Here is a 19,451-nt window from a genome sequence, read left to right as displayed (position 1 = left end):
TGGTCAGTTGGTCTTTCTGTTATACAGATTTACTTTGTTTGAGAAATCAATCACTAACAACATCAACCCATAAGGGTAACAGGGTAACAGTCAGAAGAGGGGAAGGGGGAGCAGAAGAGAAGAAAACAGCATTTTGACTCCAAATAGACGAGGATTACTCTCGGCATGACTCAGTGCAGGTGTGGGTGTGGCAACTGCAACGGAAGGATACATAGTCCTGAGTCCTGGCCACAGAGAGAATGCTAAACAATATTTAATCAGATACAATGAACTATCTTTTCTAGACTTTTGAGGTACCTCATCCCTTCCATTCACAGAATTCTTCCAAAGGATAAAAAGGAAATACAAAATGGCAGGCTATCTCATTTCCTTGTCGAGAACGGAAACAACCCCCCCCACCAAAAAAAAAAAAAAAAAAAAAAACCATTCTGAAACCACCCCACCACCCTCCAAAAAAACAAAAACAAAAAAATAAACTCGGCGCAGTGTGCGCCCGCATCTTTATATCTTGGAAATGTTTACTCACGTGCAAATCAGACTTTGATGGGCTCATATTTTTCACCCATTACACCACCTTTCTGTTTCTGAAACTGAATGTAGCGCAATGTACTGGCAAAAAATACATCTGTAGATGGATCTGGTGTCGTCGTATCGCTTTGCATCTCTGTTGTGATTAGTTCAACCAGGCCCTGAACTGCTTCACTAGTGATCTGAGGGTTTCCTTTCTCAAAGAAATAAAGATACCTGGAATTACATTAGAGACAGTTTGTCAAACCCTTCAGCACAAAGCAGCCAAAATAAAAATAAGAACAGTTAGTTTCAGTTCCAGTTGACACTACTTGTTTAGTATTTCAACAAAGAGTGTGACTGGTCCACTGCTACCCCTTGTCACATTGGCCATCTGTTGAGCAGCATTTGCAATCCTTAAGGCACGCTTTAGGCAAAGCAGGACCCTGTAGAAAGCAAATAGAATGAACAATCAATTGCATTATTTCTTTCCTAGTTTCCAATGTTTGAAAAACTACAGCCACCGACACCCAAGAATCTAAGTGCCAGCTGAGGACAAACCATTGAACAAAAAAATGGTATATAGGCATTAGAGCTTTGTGCTACTAATAGATAGAATCCTTAAAAAGGGTGTATCCAGTGTACGAGGCTCCCACCACTGTGGAGTCTGGGCAGGATCATAATGTACGCAGCCTCTCCCCCCCCCCCTCCGGTTCGCGAAGAGGCTGTTTCCCGACTCAAACTCGATCGCAATGGAGCAACCCTACCATTGCGCCAAGGTCCACCCACAAATAGAAAGAATCCTTACAAGGAGAAATTACATTCATATATGAAGCCACAGAAATTTAACAACACTGTTTCAACTGGATCTCTCAGCTCAGATCAAGTGGTCAGATCTAGGTATCCAGATGGAATATTACAAACTCAGCTGTTTCAGCAGATAGTTTAACCGACTACCACAAAGAAAATTACAAAAATAAGCACACTAGAATCTAGGTTTTGCAGTCTTCCAATGTCCTGCAAAACCGACATAATTTGTTACATCCATGAAATTTGGCCCCACATAAAAGCACACTAGTACCCAGGTTAGATCCCAAGTCTGTTCAGGCTCAGCCCTACAGTCATATACACATACATAAGGGTTTCCTGTTTTTATTGTTTTCTTGTTCAGATTTGTTTTTATTAGATGTCCAATCTCAACAAGATTATATTAGTTCCTCCAAAAAATGTAGACTACAATACCTAATTGAGGATTTGAGGTTTCCTCTTTTTTTCTTTTTCTTTTTTTGTGGTAGGGGGGGGTGGGAAGGGGTTGTAGATGGAAAATTATCTCCTCCAGTTTCCTGCCTGCCCAGTTCCTCAGTTCCTCTAATAGGGGGGTGGTGGATCCCACTTGCGCAGAGTGTTTGGGCAGGGGTAGGGTGGTCATTCCAGCCCCCCTTGTTAGAGGAACTGGGCCGGGCAGGGAACTGGAAATGATAAAGATCCGATTGTAGATACCCTCTCATAAAACTAAAAGTACATGTGCATTCACGCTTATATAACTGTAATTAATCAAATTAATTGGGCAACAAAAAAAATGCAGCAAAGGGTAAGCAAATTCTTATATGGTGAATGTTAGGAAATTACTTATTATCACAATAAGGAAAAACTAAAACAAAATCTAAAATAAATAAACTGGTTACACTTATATAATAGCAGGCTAGATCCCTGCCATAAACAAGCTGGTGAGGGTACTACTCTACTAGTGCACCTTATGAAGATCAACCCATTTACAACATAAAAACCAACACAGCCACATACAGAAATGAATATTGGTGCATGTGCATATGTTTGTGTCATACATTAAAGGAGTTTACCTTTCTCCATCCTTGATACCATCTTGTTCATCAACCCAGAAGAGATGTGAACACGCATAAACTGCTCTGCATTGATCAGGTTTCTTTAGAAGTTTTGCCGAATACTGCTCAACAAAAAAACAAGATTAGGGTTACAGCATTAGTAGCCTAAAATGGCTCATTCAACAGACAATAAAATAGAACTATTACCCCTGTGGCTTTATGAGTTAGCGTATCCCTGTTCTCCACACCAAATATGTTCATCCTCTGAAGAGTCCCTATTATTAGGTGTATTGCAGTTACCTGTGCTTTTGAATCCTATAACAATGTACACATCCACGTAAGCAAACTAAAAGAATCTTATTGCAACTTAAAGTAACTTTACGGAACTGTTAATTTCCTCTAAAAGAAAAATGAAAGCAGCTCCAAAGAAGAAAATGAAAAAAAGTTCCAGATCAATTACCGCAACTTCTTCTTCATACAAGATAAATGCTTGGGTGAAAAACTCATATGCAATGGGTTCAAGATCACAGTCATTTGCGGCCTGCATCCAGAAACCAGAGCAAGTAAAGATTAGCACACATACAGTTTGAGCAAGTGCAATCCTGTACTGTATAACAGACATACTGAGCCATTTTGTAATTACAACATATACGTGAACAGAAAAATTGCATATCTGCAGATGATTTTAAGTATTACATTTTGACATACCTCAGCACACTGCAAGTACAATCTAAGAGCAAGTTCAGGTGCTGGAACATGTGACAGAGCCTCAATAATCTGGAACAAAATATGATGATTTTCAGGAAATAGATTAAATAAAAAAAGATGGATGACTGGACAAGACATTTGATGGATATACAAACAAAATATAAGACATAAAACTTTCCATATTAATATTAAGCAAAAAAAGACCCTGAGGTAGTGAGATCCAAAGAATAACAGAACAGAGACAAAAGAGGGCAAGGAATGTTTAATGCAGTCTCTTTTGGCAAAATTATAAATCTAGAGTGATCTACTTTTAATAATATCCTTCCATTTCAAACACTCGAAAACACAAAGGCTTGAGCAAGAAATTTAAACAAATGTGAGATAAATTGAAGTTAAACTTAGAACTGATAACAAGCTTGTGAACACTATATATGAAAATATATTGGGGATAAAATTAGAGAAGAACTAAGAAATGTAAAAAATTCAGAACCATCATTGTGCTAATACACACAATGATGGTTAACTAATTTGGTTTTTGAGTCACTACAACTACTTAATGAATAGCATAAGCATCTTAAGCAGAAGTCACCTGATGCAAAAGCTGAAAATTTTTCTTAGGAGTGGCAGCCTCGTCTTCTCCAGCCACTTCCCCCTCCTGACCTTGCAATCGCCTGACCAACTGCAATGCAGAGACAAATTCTGAGGATCCTCCAAAATCATTTTGGAAGTCACTAACCAATGATAGTGTGTGGGCAGGAGCAAAATGAGATTTTTGGTACTTCAATGTTCAGGAGATCAAAACTACACTGTTTAAATCTACTCAGAAAACCTCAATACATAAATTATTGCTTTTCCTAAAAAGATAGGGGGTTAAATGAAGTCATTAATAGAAATAAAAAAATAATATAAATAACAAATAAATAAATAATTTGTCAACATATGCAAGAATCCTCTCTTCTCAAACATGCATGGCAAATGATATATAAAGAAAAAGATGGAGAAAAAAGCTGTCAGTTGCAAATTTTGTCAACACATACATGCTCTCTCTCTTTCTTACACATACGCACACACACACGATAACTTGCACTCTGGCTTGCAGTTGCAGACAAGTATTTGCTATGGTTTTCCATGTGAATTTTATAATAATAAAATGAATCTTAGTATCTCCCAGATTTTGCAGGCTTGAGTCGTAGAAGAGTGGTCACCACTACTGGGGACCTCTATTCCAGTAAAAACATACTAATTCTTGAATGCAATGATATACTGTGATGCGGGAGCACTTCCTTGGACCTGTCCAAACTCATTGGGGAGCCCAGATGATGATGAACCAGGTCCAAATTCAGTTTCGATCCTGTAGGATATTAGTAGTTTATTTATTTATTTGAATTTATCTTGTAAGCTTTTTTTTTTAAAACTTGATAGGCTACGTAGTGGTAGAGTTCAATTCCATTTTTAATCTTGGAGTTTGATTCCATTATATTTTTAGATTGGGTTAGATAATTAGGAGACAGTTAGATTTTACTTCTATTTCAGTTTTAAACTACAATTAGGGAACTTTCAATTTCTTCTCATAAATATTCTTGTAACCCAATGCATTGGACAGATTTGATGGAAGGAAAATTTGAATGGTTACCTCCCAATTACGGAGCTGTGCGACCAGGTTGGTCGAATGTGATCTCTTCTTCCCTCTTCCTTCTCCATCTCTATCATATTCTTCTACTCCAGGTCAGATTTCCTCATTCCTCTTTTGTTTAATCACTCTTCCTTCCTCATCTTCTTTCCCCTTCTTATTTTCCTCTCCATTTTTCTGTTTCTCCTCGTTTCCCTTCTTCTATTTTTCTGTTTCTTTATCGTTGCCCTGTGGCTGAATAGAGAGAGTACCTGATCTCTCTCATTTCCTGTTCTTTGGGCTTCCAGATCTGGGGATTAATTCCTTCCCCAGGGGCGACCTTAACCCTAGACTCTTCCAAACAACTCAGCCAGTTGAGAGAATTAGACACATCTCCAAGTCTGATTCAAGTTCTACCGCCAGGTTTGAGTACTCTTTCTTCACTTGCTGTTTTGGATGATCCTTAGTTGCACTCAAGAGGTCTATCCATCATCCACCTACCCTTAAAACCTTAGGCCATACAGAGAAGTATCAAAGGAGTTCTCTCCTTCGAAGCTCCGCTGGTTTTTCTGCCCTTTCTGCCCATCCCGAGGTTGAAGACAACCTCACGGTTGTTCTTTAATCTACTTTTACTTTGTTTTCCAGATTTAAACCTCCCTCTCTCCTTTATCCCTTTTCTTTTATTTCATTCCAAGTATACCCCTTCTCTTTAATTTACAATCCCCCTTATATCCCTCCTTCCTTTCTTCCCTAATAGTCATTTAAGATCCTGGTTATTTACAGTTCAGCCACTTCCCCTTGAAACTTTAAAATATTTACAGTCACACCATTCCTTCAATTGTTCAGCCGTTTGTTACTTGGGTGGGCCCATAAGCAAAACGAAATAGGGTTTTATGACCCGGGTTCCGCATCATACTGTAACGGTAGTAAGTCATTTGAATACAACACATACACACCACACACACAAAGAAAACAACCAGAAAAATTACATTCTCACTCTCAAAGACGAATGTATCTTTCTTCGCACATGCACAAAGTATAAAACCACAACAAATTAATTTTCTCTCAGAGATGCATTTGTCTTTCTTTTTTTTGGTTTAATTGTACAATAAAAATAATAAATTTATTTTCTCTCCCTTACGCTGATTTATAAATTTCACTTTTTCCTTTAATTTTGTACACTTGCAGCCCTGTTGGGAAACAAGTAAACTGAAAATCTACAAATATTGGGCTCAAAATTCTGAAAGGTAAAAGAAAACCTTAAAAAAGTATATATAAACAAATAAGAAATCTAAATAGGTCAACTGCTGAATCCTTTTAAAAGTACTTAAAAAATTCAAGCAGATACAACTCCAAAACCAATAGATACATAAGCATGTAAATGTTTTTAAATAGTCATCATCCAACAATCAGTGCTAAATATAAGCTGATTAACTAGTGTACAACTGAAATTGAAGCATCATATGTGCATTCAAAACACTTCTGTGAAGCATTATCCAACAATGGGGTATAATTTAACTGCACAAGTATTTGAAGGCTCTAATTCAAGGCACAGCTTATAGAAAAAAGAACACTGTTGTGCTCATAAAATTCCATCAAGAGGAAGATTAGGATGAACAAACTTAAATATTGACTGAAATTTACATCCTCAGGAGCATACTGAAGCTCTGGAACAAGCGCGTCAACTTATTTTTAAGTTAAGTCATTTCAGAAGAATTCACTCACTTTTCTACTTCAGCATAATGAATCATGACTGATTAAATATCATGGGCAAAAATAACAAAATAAGTATGGTGCTAAAAAGCATCCAACTATGCTTTACTGTTTTTTCCTCTTTCAGCAGCACATACCAGATGATTACTTTCTCTCTAATAAATTATGCACCTTAAAAAAAATTGACAGTAAACAGAGAAGCATTTTGCGCAAGTTGGATGCAGGAGAACCAAACCTTAAGGGCAGAAAAAATTAGAGGAGGAACAGTAAAAGAAAGTCGTTTTGGTCCTCCAGTAAGAATATGCTTCCTCACAGTGCATATAATCTGAAATTCAATACATGTTAAATTAAAACCATTACTAATAACAGACAAAAGTTGTTCTGTAAACTGTTGAAAGGAGGACAACATCAAGACTTGTGCAACAGTTAAAGACAGAATAGAACCTTCAGTACATCTATTACCTTAAACATCTCCTCTGGATCATCATTATAGAGCATATGAATGAGACGAGCAACAGAATTTTGCTCCTCCTTGAAATCCTCTTCATCAAGCTATAGAGAAAAATAGAAACAATGGATACAATGTTATTTATCACCACCCATAACCCACTGGAAATTACAAGGATTAGTTTCTAGAAAGAGGAAAAGCAACTAAAACTAACACCAGTTGATCAAGAAGACAACAACCAAAAACCTGGAAGTACATGCCAAACATTAAATGCAGATGCCTCTATAATCTACTTAAACACATCGATACAACAATTAGAAGAACTCAACAGATGCACCTCTTCGATAGGAGACCCATCCAAATCCTTTATAAGCCCCTTTATTAGTTCAAACAATGCTTCAACCTACAAGAACCCATTGAAAAGTTAAGAGAGATCCTATTCACAATTCGTTTCTTTTCTTTTCTTCCTTTTTTTGGGTTGGGGGGGGGGGGGAAGAGTGAAATAAAGCATGCCTTATCAGCAGTCAAAATGCAACTGTTATTTTTCATGATGCTTTGAATAATAACCACTGCCATGATTTTATTTGTAGCATTATCAAGGTGATCCATCACTCGAGGATAGTTTGAAAGCATCAGAGCAGTAACAATATCATTGTATTTCTCCAAAGGAGCACTCAGAAGTGCAACAACTTGCTTTGTAGCTCTGCTATCTTCAAGTCTTGGTCTTCCAGAAAGTTTCTTAACACATGCTCCCTGCAGAAAAATAACCCAGAGACATGTCTTTGTCACCATGTAAACTGTAAATTGAACCATCCCAAACTATGTAAGTTCACTGGTTAACTCCAGAGCACACAGATCCACATCCACTAATATTGAGGTTGTGGGGCATGCAAATTTCTACTACCAATACTGTGAATGCAATGTAAGAAAGAAGCATACCAGCACTTGATCTACATAATCAAGCCGATCCGGATGGACACGAAGAGTAAATGTCAGAAGAGACACGTACAAAGTTATAGCTCCAACAACAGGCATATCAACCTGTGCTTCTATCACCTGCAATAGAAATACATGCAGTTGAAATTTTAAATCCTCAATTAAAAAATAAAAAAAACTATGTTGTCTAAATGCACAAATGAAGAAGACAGGAAGGATGGACCTAAAACAACTGCAAAAGCACAAGATTTAGCAGATTTGGGGAGCATCATGTTAACTGCCCTATTAAAAACATATAATTAAAAAAAAATCACTTATATTCTCAATAAGGATGCATCCTCCAGTCATCAGAGCCATAGCAATGAAGGAAAATCTATATTAACCATCTTCAGAACAAGGAGAGATATATGACCAACACACCAAGAACTGTTCCAAATAGACTATAAGATTCCAGTTTTTGACTGAGAAACATAAAGCATGCAACTGCATAGAATCGACACAACAAGATTTACCCCCAAACTAAAGAATCAATTCAGGTCATATTGCAAGATTTAACACACACGGTAATTGTTTAAGTGCAAGGATCAAATGACAAGATAGGTTTTTCAATGATTAGCATCTTTTTCCTGCTTCTTTGAGTAGTGATTTTAAAAGGAACTCGACATCGAACCATTTGCAAGTCCAGTTCAACAATTGAAACCCCCAAAAAAAGGATTATATTATAAATGAAGATTCGTTCCCTATCAGATGTCAAATTCTGGTGTAGTGAAAAAAGTGTCCCACTGCACAAGGCTCCCGCCACTGCAGGGGTCTGGGAGGGGCAAATGTACGCAGCCTTACCCCCGCTTCGCCGAGAGGCTGTGAATCCTGTGATGCAGGAGCAATTCCTTGGACCAGCCCAAACCCGTTGGGGGATCTATATGAAGATAAACCGGGTCCAACTAGGTTTTTGGGTTTAGTAGGATATCTTACTTTATTTATTTATTTTAGATTTTTTTATTCGTTCGATTTTATCTTGTAATTTTCTATTTTTAGTTTTATTAGGCTAATTAGTGATAGAGTCTATTTAGGAGTTTAAGAGTTCCAGTTAGAATCAAGTTTAAATTCAGATTTAGATTACTATTAAGAGTCTTTTATTTTCTTCTTTAAATAATAGATTGTAATCACGCAAAATTCAGATTTGGAATGAAGTTTTATTTTGGGTTGTGCCGGATTAATACGAATCAGGTCATGTGACCATCTTCTTCTTCTTCTCTCTCTCTTTTTCTTCTCTTCTTTCTTCTATTATTTCTTCTCCCTACTTTTCCCGTTGAATTTCTGAAACACACCACCTACTATTACCTTTGTTCCAGCAACACCTGCAACCAGCCATATTGATATTCGATCCTTCTCTACCCTCACCTTTTCAACTTACGTTTAGGTCGAAGGAAACCCTCCTTTGAGCAACCCAATCTCTGTAATTTCAGCTCAACTCCCATTCATACCTTAATATATTAACCTGTAAATAAAACCTGGGCACTGTTTACCGCCAAGGTCAGTTTCAGATCTCTTGTTTAGGGAGAGCTTCAGTTATCCTTAAGAGAGCAGTGAGCTGTGATTCATTACCTAAACCCTCAGGTCAAGCCGTGGTGTCAATCGTGAGAGTAGTTAATCCCAAACAACTCTATTTTCCCAAAGGTCATGAAGTTAGACACAGCTACGAAAGAAACCCATTAACAGTTTGAACGGTCGGTCAAACCAGGAAACCTGGTCCTGTTTCAAACCCTGCTTCGAGCCCTCAACAACAAAATCGCAAGGGCCCACCTTCCTACATCAACTATACCTATTCCTTTTAAATTACAAATTCTATTCAATGAAAATGAAGCTTAAGGCACAGTACAATCAGATAAAGGGAAAGAGGGAAAGGTAAAACAATAAATATATAGTTAGTCATCCAAATGTGCCCAAAAGACATGGTCTCCCTCAAGAACCCTCCCTTTGCTAGGTCATACACCATGGAGCAACTAGGATTTAGAATCCAACTATAAACTCAAGTACCTTCAAAGGAAGAAGGTCCAACCAGTCACCTAGACCTGCGGCTCATGTGTTAGACCAGTTTTCTGGTTCCATTCTAACATGCAGTTTCAATTCAGGTTCTTCTTGGAACCAACCAGGACTTGATTTAAGCTTCTATTTTTCTTGATTTTCTTCTTATTAGTAAATTTGTTGAGGCTGGAAAAGCTAAGATAAATTCCAGTCCTAGTTTATTTCTATTTTCACGAGTTCTACTTGTATAGGATTCTCCATTAGCCTGCAATTGGAGAAGTTTCTTAATTCTGTTTATGTCTTAGTTCTATAAATAAAGAAATGAGCCATAAACCCTCACCAGGATTTTGAGATTCAAACACTAGCTTTTGCTTGTTAGTTCTATGAGATCACAGAGCATGGTTCTTCTGTGGGACCCAGTGGAAACCCTGGTCGATTTCAGGTTAGCTTTAATTAACAGTAATTCCTTTGATTTCTTTTTTCAATAACTAATAGGATATTGCTATCAAAATGTGTTTAAATTCATTAATTTTTTCTTAGAAAAAAAATAATCATGACAACACCAGAATCATGGATGCCCAAAAATATTTGAAGTTTCGCATTTAGGTGCTTCAACATTTCAAACTGGCTCCAGCTCCAGTTCACACTCTAGTTTCGTTTATGGCATGCTTTGTTTCAGATTTGACTTTGTAGGGTGATAAATCCAGAAGCAGCTCTTCAATTCTTAAAAGTAATTTTTACAATAAACAAATAATGGCAGTAATTGATTAAAAAAAACAGAGGAAGTGATTATGAAGACTGGAAAGCAGAGGAGAAAATGGCATTTTAGTTTTTTTTATTTTTTATTTTTTTAATCGCTCCAAAAGAACACAAAATCAAGGAATCACTCCCTAGAATCATATCTGTGCTGAAAGTGACTGGACAGAATTGCTCCAGGAAATGGAAACCCCACTGAAACACTCCAAAGAAGTGATATCAAACACACAATTGGTGCTGGCTGGACTCAACTTGAACCTGATTCAAGGTCAAAATTCCAGTGCTGAATTTTATTCAATTAAGCAAAAAAGGAACAGGTTTTCCTGACAAGTCAAGAAATCCCCCAGTTACCTCACTAATTTTAAACATATTTCCAACAAAAGAAAAATGGTTGCATTATAACCATGATGAACACATTTTAAAAGTTACAATTTTTTGTTTCTATTTCATGTCTTCCCTTGAGCAAAAATCATGCTGGGATTGTATACAGTGATACTAAATATATAAAAACAGTATAATGAAAGGTACAGAACTTTTTTTTTTTTTTGAGGCGGGGGGGGGGGGGGGGGGGGGGTGGGGAGGGGGAAACCAGGCAGTTGCAAAATTTACCTTCCCAATGGCATTGCTCAATTTAGAAAAAGCCTCTACCTGCAAGAATTCAGGTAATACCTGCAGGATAAAACCACTAGAAATATTTCAGGATTCTACCAATGGACAATTTTTTGCATTCTTGTGAGTCTAGATGTGTGCGCATATTTAGATAAATAGCCCAAGAAACAGCATGTGGAGAGCTCACTTCTGCACTTGAAGCAGCATAGTTTGACAGTCTATCCATAAGTCGTGATAACACTGTCTTGATATCAACAGTCGGCTGAGAAACAGAAAAGCGAGATGAGAAAGGGAAAAGAAAAAAAAAATTAGTTTTGATTTCTTAAAACTATTAACAAAAGAAATTTGCTAAAACCTTTCACTTATTTTTTAATAATTGAAAGTAGATTCCCACAATCATATGGACTGATTTCAAGTGACTTTATATCCATCGGCGGTTTTATAATTAAAGTAGATTCCCACAATTATATGGACTGATTTCAAGTGACTTTATATCCATCAGCGGATCATATTCCTCATTATAGAATGAAAAGATATCAAGTACTGGGATTCTAACTACTGTAAAATATAATTCAAGTCAAGAGATTTTTCTTTTTGGGGGGTGGGGGGAGGGAGGCAGTGAGCCCTTATCAAATTGTGAAATCACTCCATGTAAAATTTAAACTGTTTATATGCTAGCCTTCTCTTAGAGGAGAATTTGCATGGATTACCCCATGAGACCCCAAATATTGGTAAAATTGAAGATCTTTTTACATACCAATCTGGTCCGAAAATCACGTATTTGGAAAAGATTGACATGTTACACATACATAGGCAACAGTTCAAGTGAAAAATTAATAGCCCAATGATTGCAAAGAGAACAAAGTTGCTGATGAAAACCTACACATTTTATTAAAAACCAGAAGGAAAAAACTTCAACCTTATTCTTGGTTGGAAATTTGGCTTTTAATCCAAATTAAATTAAAGAAAAGGAATACAAATGCATGGTCATATTACCCACCTGAAGCTGGGGGCAAGCACCCAACAATGTCTCAAGAGTCTGCAAATGATATTCATCTGGAAAGACTTGGATTATGCAATCCATCAAGTAATATTGAGCAAGCTCATCCTTGCAATTAACAACCTGTTACAATCAATTCAGAAGATTCCTCCATATGAATATTAGCATAGTCTGTTATCATGCCATGGGGCTTCAGAACCAGAAAGGAGGGAGGGAGAGAGGATGATTTACCTGCTCTAAAACTCTTGGAAGCACAGTATCTTTGTACATATCAAGGTCAACACCCTCAATCTGACTGAGGACATGTAGATTTTTGCCAACCTAATAAGAGAGTTCAAAAAGTAGCAGAGTAATTATTACTATTTATTATGCATATATATGTCATATAGTGGGTGATATTAACCAGTTCGAGTTGTTAGGATTACAAGATCACGAAGCTCGTTCCTTTCCTTTTCCCGCTTCTCTTTTTCCCGGGTGGGTCCCTGCAGACCAGAAAGGTCGATTGCATGCCTCAACTCAGGATCACCTAAGAGTATGAATGATTCACAAGCACTATTAACACCTGCATGACCACGAATAACATGCAAGGATTGTGGTGCCATGCATGTCCAAACATGAGAGCAGGTAAGATATTCCAACCAACCTGTTGCTGCATTCGGACCCAAAGCTTATTCATCTCCGTGAAGTTTTGAAGTACAAACTCGACAGCATCCATGACTGTGTCAGCATCACTACAAAGACAATATAAATTAAATAAGAACCCAGCCAGGGGGAAAAAAAGGTCCAACTTCAAATTGTTTTTGGGTGCATATCCCAACTTCAATTGATCATTGTTATCACAATTAAACAGAAGATACCAGAGAATGAATGACTTAACAAGATGAACTAAATTATCAATGCCAATAACAGGAAACATAGAAATAAGCAATACATAATGTAGGTTGTAAAATATTGAGAAAATGGCATATGAAGTCACAACCAAAACAGTATAAAGGTTATAAGAGCATCCATGAATTATGAAATTCCAATACCCAATCATGAATAGAGAAAAAAGAAAGAATACACTTTTGGATTCATTTAAGCTACAGAAAAATGAAATGTTAAAGATTCTGGTTGTTTGCTTGTCAGCTTGTGGATGTTAAAGATCTTACTTGGCCTACTACCACAAACATACATTTCCTTCTACTTCCACAAAAGACCAGTAACAGATTTGTTTTCTCCCCACTTTTTTTGAGGGGTGGGGGAAGGGATTATCTCCATAAGACCCAACTTCAGATACCCAAAGATTCACATTTCTAATATGAAGAGTAAAGGAACAGATTCCATAGAAAGCCCAATTATGGTACACTCTAACCATCCTCCCTATACAACAGAAAATAATTAACATTAAAAAAAAAAAGAATCTGATCAATTTCAATTTTAATTGCTCTTGAATCTGAGGACAGAAGTTACACATTACCCTTCCATTTCCAAGTAATTTCCACAGAGGTACTCTATCATCAAACACAATTTAACCAAAATTGAAAAGAATATCCGTAACAAAGTCATCATCGCACTTGAAGATTCCACTCAAACATGTCCATAACTAATTGGTGCTTGGTTATCCCAATTACTTTCATATGGCAAATGACAGTTCTTGAAAAGCCTTCTCAAATCCTTGACAAATTCCTAGACATTGGGAAGTGAGCATTATACCTAGCCATCTACGAACATATTTAAAAGCCACATATCTCCTCAAGGAATCCAAACATCATCTGATCACCAAATGATCTATTTTTCCATTGTCGTTGCTATTCCAAGGAAAATCAATTTGAAGTCTTAATGCCACTGATGCTAGAACAGAGGAAATACATGGGAAGGCTTGAAAAAGTGTACACAGCAGTTCTCTAGACCATTTGGCAAGAGAAGAACTCAGCACATTATTGGCAGGATATCCATCAGAGTGGTGCATTGGGCTGTCATCAATTAGGTTCCAGAAACTTCCATTTACTTTCTCAGAGACCCACGGTCTATCCAAGATTGGGTTCCTCCTAGTCTGGGTAATGCCAAGCTAAATTCCAATTACTGCTCTTTGGGAAATCCTGTCCCTTTTGGAAATGCAAGAGCATGATCACCACCATTTGATGTGGTTTGATCTTTTATTTTGGGACCTTTAATTTGTACTTTGTAACTTGGATATATTGCAATAAATTAATAATGTAGGGAAGACATAGGATAGAGGAGGGTTAGTGCGTCTGGCAGTCAGGCACAAAAAAAAAAATTAATAAATTAGCCAAACCTTTTTTACATAAATACATAGGATAGTTTTTTTTTTTTGGTTGTTTTGAGTCTTTTGTTTTAAGTTTCGTAGTGATAATAGTGGGAAGGTATTCTTAGTGTCTCGTGGGGCCCATGGGGATCTTATCTTCAGCCTTTGCGTGAGGAGCATTCTGTTTTCCTTAAAACCAGGATTGTGGAGATCTAATTAGATATCATCTTCTTATTTTATTCAGTAGGTTGTTGGGCTAGATTACAAAGCTCCTTGCATGGAAGAAGTTAACTTTCTTTTTCTTTTTTTGTTTCGTAGTCTTTTTATTTTGTGTTAGTTATTAGATCAGGTTAGGACATTCAAACACAGCCTGCAGCTGGGAAGGATGTCTTTTTTTCTAATTGGGTTATATTCTATTTTATTACCTAGGTAGTTGAGCCTGTTAAGGACTACATAGTTGATTGTAGGAGGCTCCTTATTTGTTTTTGTTTATTTTTTCCCCCTGTTTTAACAGGGCTTAAGCAGGCCCTCACAATTGAATGAATGGATTAAGAAGCAGTTTAGCTTATTTTGAGTAGAGATTATAGTCTCTTTCTTCTTTTCTCTTCTCTCTCTCTCTCTCCCTCTCTCTCCTCTCTCCCCCACCCCAAACAATTGAGTTTTCTGGTTCTCTTCTTTCTTCTCCCTCTTCTTCTCCTTCTCTTCCATTGATCTGAACCCACCACCAGGAGATCCCCCGTCTGATCTGCATCATTTGGACTGCGCATACCCTTCAGGAATACCAATGGAGATTTGATTTTTAGCTTTAACACAAGTCAAGTAAACAAGTCTGACTCTTTAGACCTACTTTTCGGTCTTATATCGGTCAAAGCTAAGGTTTCCAGTCCTAAGACTGTGAAAGGATACACTTCTTCAATCATCTATTAGACAAAACACAGTTCAAATCCATGAAGTTCTGATACTGTGACAGTACATCGGGAAATCCCAGGCCATTGTCTCATTTTTGGTCTTGCTCCATTGGGTCCTAAGATCCACCAACACGTTAGATGACGAGGTGCTTGGAAGGTTATAAAAATTATTGAGAGCCATTACCAATTCTCGTTTCTTCTTTGTTGCTTTATGATTTACTTGGTCATGACTCGTGACTAGGCCACACTCTCCATTGTGCATTTTTGTCTCTTGTCTCAATAGAATTGTTATGTATCCAACAAAACTAACAAATAAAGCTAAAAGAAAACTCAACCATCTGAATATATCAATCACAATCTCGTAATAATTGGTCAACTATTGTTGAAATAGGAGACTTTAAATTCCAAGTTAATGGGTTGACACAGGACCTTTAAATAGTGTAGACGTGTAGTTCGGAGCAATTTTTTATTTGATAATTCAAGTTGGTTGTGGATTAACAAAAGAAGTTGTTGCTGGGAATGGTTTTAGTGAGGTACATTGAAAGAAACACAAACAAAGAACAGTATATAATTTTTTCCATATGCACCACTCCTCGACAATGATAGTGATTTTGGCCATGTATAAACTAAAAGATATAACTGCGGATAATGCCAACAAATTTATGAACAAAACAATCCACAAATGAATAATCCCCACTTCTTTAGAGGATTGTGCCAGTCAAAAAGAAAAACAGTAATATCCTTACCCCTCATACTCAGACCCAATATCGGGCAACTTATCCCTACTGACTTGAGAAAGGTAACTCCTGAGAAAGAGGCCACGTACAGGATGTTGAACACCACGACACATTTCCACGAGGTCTTTAAGAATATCCTTAGCAGGAGCCTCCTTTGATTTGATGTATACAGACCCCACCGTGCACAGGAGATACCTGATATATCACAACAGGGATATTATATTTCATTAAAGAAAAAGAAATCAAAAGCCGGAGAGGAGGAGGGGGAAATGAGGGTTTTCCCTATGCTAGGACCCAGGCAAAATTGTTCAAGGGAACTAAACAACAGATCGAACCTGAAGTCTTTAGACTGGAGCTTAAACTGGGGAGGGAGGGGACTTTTGTAAGAAATTAAAAGGTTTTTTTATGAGAAAACAAAAATTATTTCACAGGCTTAAGTCTCCAGACTGAAGTTCAAGCTTGTTAAGAACAATGCAAGACAGAAAGCAAAATGGAAGTGTTAACAAGCTTAAATGTAAGAGCACCCTAATTTGACAATCCTTATGGCTGTAAAATTTACATTATTAAGCGTATGTAGTGATTACTAATACCCAGATCATCCATATCCTTGACTACCATTCAGCATTGTCTGCCACCATTCTTGCAATCTTGAAGTTCAATAATGACAGTAGCTCACAACGGAACCCAGGACAGGCAAGTACTGCATGGCCTACAGAGTCCATAAGGGCAACATTTGCACCATTGGTACTTGATAGCTCACAGTGGAATTTAAGACAATTATCATGGGTCTTTAAATCTTCCTATCCATGGTTACTCGCAACTGATGTTGAGGGGGATGCAGCTCTAACCATTGATGGATGGGATACACTCTTTCAGGCGCGCATGATCTCATATCAAATGCCTGGGAATGTCTCATTCCAACAGAAGGTATCCCAAGCAGTCCAAGCCACATATGTACATTGGGACCTATGACGTATCCCATTATGTAGCTTCCTCGTGCTAGCGCTTAATAAGGGGGAAAAAAGTTCCATCTTCTCTTCATACCCTTTCCCACGTAGCATATCCCTTGGCAGTGTTTGAAATTATTATAAAAAACAGAAAGAAAAAAAAAATATTTAGTTTTGCCAAAGGTTAGAATTGGAAAAATTCGGTCAAAATAGCTTCTTTTACAAGTAAATTGGAAATATTTTTGCTTTGCAGAAATTACCACCCCTCCTCCCCCTCCCTCAATGGCAGAACTTAAAATGTTGTCCATTGATTCATGATTAGAGGTTGTTAAAACTACATAGGTATGCAAACAACCAGCAGCTCATCCCAAGGGCATGTTTGGCTAAGCTTCTTGGGATTCTAGAAGCCAGCTTCTAGTAATTATGGGGTTAAAAAGGGAGAGGTCCAATAAGAACATTTCATTTGAAATCATAACCACCATAAGCTGGAGAAACCCCAAAAGCACGGGGGGTGCTTCTCAAGCTGTTGGCAGTAATCATTCCAAATAGAATGTTTTCATTGGACCTGCTCTTTTTAACCCCCATGATCACTATAAGCTGGCTCCTAAAAGCCTGGGAGCAGAAGCCAAGAAGCTTAGGCAAACAAACACTAAGAAGTCAAGGGACTTCTGAAGAAATTTAAATGAATAGGAAGTTGGGTGGACGTGTGACCAAGGTGGGAATGTTGTTGGAGCAATATAAGTAGTGCATCACCATCACTGACATTAGAAAGGGGCTACATAAGGGGAAGATTTGAATGGGATTTAGTTTCCAAAAGATGTTCAGTGAGAACAGGCAGCACTCTCTCAGCATTTTCTACAGTTCCATAAATATGTGGTATTAACTCGAATAAAGGTGTCTTGGTTAAAGACAATCAAGAAATAAGTTCATGTCATGGTTTGTTTGAATCTGAGCTAAGTTATGATTATCTGCAGAGGAGCAATCTTAGCCAAACAAAAATAAATCTTTCACCAACATATGAAATTAATTTGAAACGTTTCCTCAAGATGGGTAACAAAGGTTTCTATTCTAGGGCAATTCAATGACAGGATTTGAATCACGAAGTCATCAAACATACATCAGAATAGCATTTGAGTAATCTGGGCCCATGCTAGGATAATCTTTTTCCCTATGAGGAGACTGCAACCGTTGGAGATGATACGATGTAGGAACTAAGAAACTGTGTTGTGGATTTTGAATAGACTATTTTGATCATTTGAATGATCATTTGAATGCATCTGAAACTTATGGATTAACATAATTAAGAAAAATCTCGTCAATTGCACCAAAGATAGATCTTAAGAGAATGATTAATCGCCGAAAACACAGAGAGCAGGATCACGAGAATCTATACAGCAGAAGCAGAAGTCTTTGCAAAAGACAAATAAGGGAAATTGATCAATTCATTCTCACTTACAGTCTGGGCAATATGTTGCCAGCATGCTGCACAAGCTCGTAGAGGTCAATTACAGAGCAACCGCGCTTGGTCTCCTCCTTGAAGAACATCTCCAATTTCCTCAACTCATCGAAAGCCCGCATGTCTGATACACCAAACAAGAGAGAGAGACGACAATTCAGGAAAACTTGCATTCCTTCTTCTGAATTGAAGCCAAGTCAAACTTAATTGAAAACATTTTGGATCTCTCGATCCAGCAGATAGAAGTTGGATCTCAGGTAGAAGATAGTTTACAAAGCTCATAGTATTTGTGAGGGGAAAGACGGGAAGTGCGAAGCTCGGAAAGCATCTGGGCGGAATACTTGAGAGCGTCTCTGAGATTGTTCGAATCCTGAAAGAACACAAAAATGGACGAAAAGTCACAAATTTCTGGTGTCATTAGGGTTCGGTAGAGGTGTGTACGTGGCTCTAGAGTTTCTTTTACCAGAGCTCGATGCATGTAGAAGGCGTTGTGTTGAAGGCCAGCAATCCCTTCCGCCAGCCATTTCTCTTCGTCTTCCACTCCGTCTCCGATCATTCTCGCTCTCTCTCTCTCTCTCTCTCTCTCTCTCTCTCTTGTTTCTTTTGTTAACAAATGTCCCTTTGGATATCCCACATTCGCCTTGAGCTAACGGCTCAACCGCCCTGAGCTCAAGAGAAATATTGAAAAACCACGAAGTAGGACTCGAACTCTCCAAGTGAACCGTTAACCATTAAAACTGGCCTTTCAAACCAGCATTTGGAGGGTATAGCGTTTAACTTAGGCTGAGGTTATTCAATCAATTTTACTATAAAACACAACAACAAAAAAAGATTATTCAACAATAAATAAAGCATTTTCTTATTCACATCTTTTAGGCATCAAATAATTTATAATATTTTTCATCAAAAAAGATAAATTACAACCTGTTTTTATTTGTGTATTTGAATTTTGAAAAATAATAATATTCCACAAAACAATAACAAATCTTGATAATGATACTTG

General features: G+C 37.4%; 1 protein-coding gene across 1 annotated transcript; it reads right to left on the bottom strand.

Moving 5' to 3' along the window:
* Nucleotides 1-425: 425 nt before the first annotated feature.
* On the bottom strand, nt 426-19,075 carry LOC122661982 (vacuolar protein sorting-associated protein 35B). Its single transcript, XM_043857515.1, has 22 exons — nt 18,912-19,075; nt 18,722-18,818; nt 18,449-18,572; nt 16,055-16,240; nt 12,796-12,883; nt 12,578-12,634; nt 12,384-12,473; nt 12,153-12,275; nt 11,340-11,414; nt 11,153-11,212; nt 7,766-7,882; nt 7,340-7,579; nt 7,164-7,229; nt 6,841-6,930; nt 6,614-6,703; nt 3,646-3,735; nt 3,057-3,125; nt 2,809-2,889; nt 2,556-2,663; nt 2,367-2,470; nt 840-953; nt 426-744 (listed from the first exon to the last, which is right to left on the bottom strand). The coding sequence occupies exons 1-22, from the start codon at nt 19,002-19,004 to the stop codon at nt 534-536; spliced, it is 2,373 nt and encodes a 790-aa protein (XP_043713450.1). The 5' UTR covers nt 19,005-19,075; the 3' UTR covers nt 426-533.
* Nucleotides 19,076-19,451: the final 376 nt, after the last annotated feature.

The sequence above is a fragment of the Telopea speciosissima genome, chromosome 5, assembly GCF_018873765.1.
Source record: "Telopea speciosissima isolate NSW1024214 ecotype Mountain lineage chromosome 5, Tspe_v1, whole genome shotgun sequence".
Lineage (NCBI taxonomy): Eukaryota > Viridiplantae > Streptophyta > Magnoliopsida > Proteales > Proteaceae > Telopea > Telopea speciosissima.
This window is presented reverse-complemented; position numbering and strand designations above follow the sequence as displayed.

What these genes read in the sequence shown, in the direction of transcription:
- LOC122661982 (XM_043857515.1), bottom strand. Translation starts at nt 19,004, where the DNA reads ATGATCGGAGACGGAGTGGAAGACGAAGAGAAATGGCTGGCGGAAGGG. An exon ending in GTGCTTGCCCCCAGCTTCAG is followed by an intron (nt 11,415 to 12,152) that starts GTGGGTAATATG and finishes TCTGTTTCTCAG; the next exon opens with CCGACTGTTGATATCAAGAC. An exon ending in ATTTTCAGCTTTTGCATCAG is followed by an intron (nt 3,126 to 3,645) that starts GTGACTTCTGCT and finishes ATTTTGTTCCAG; the next exon opens with ATTATTGAGGCTCTGTCACA.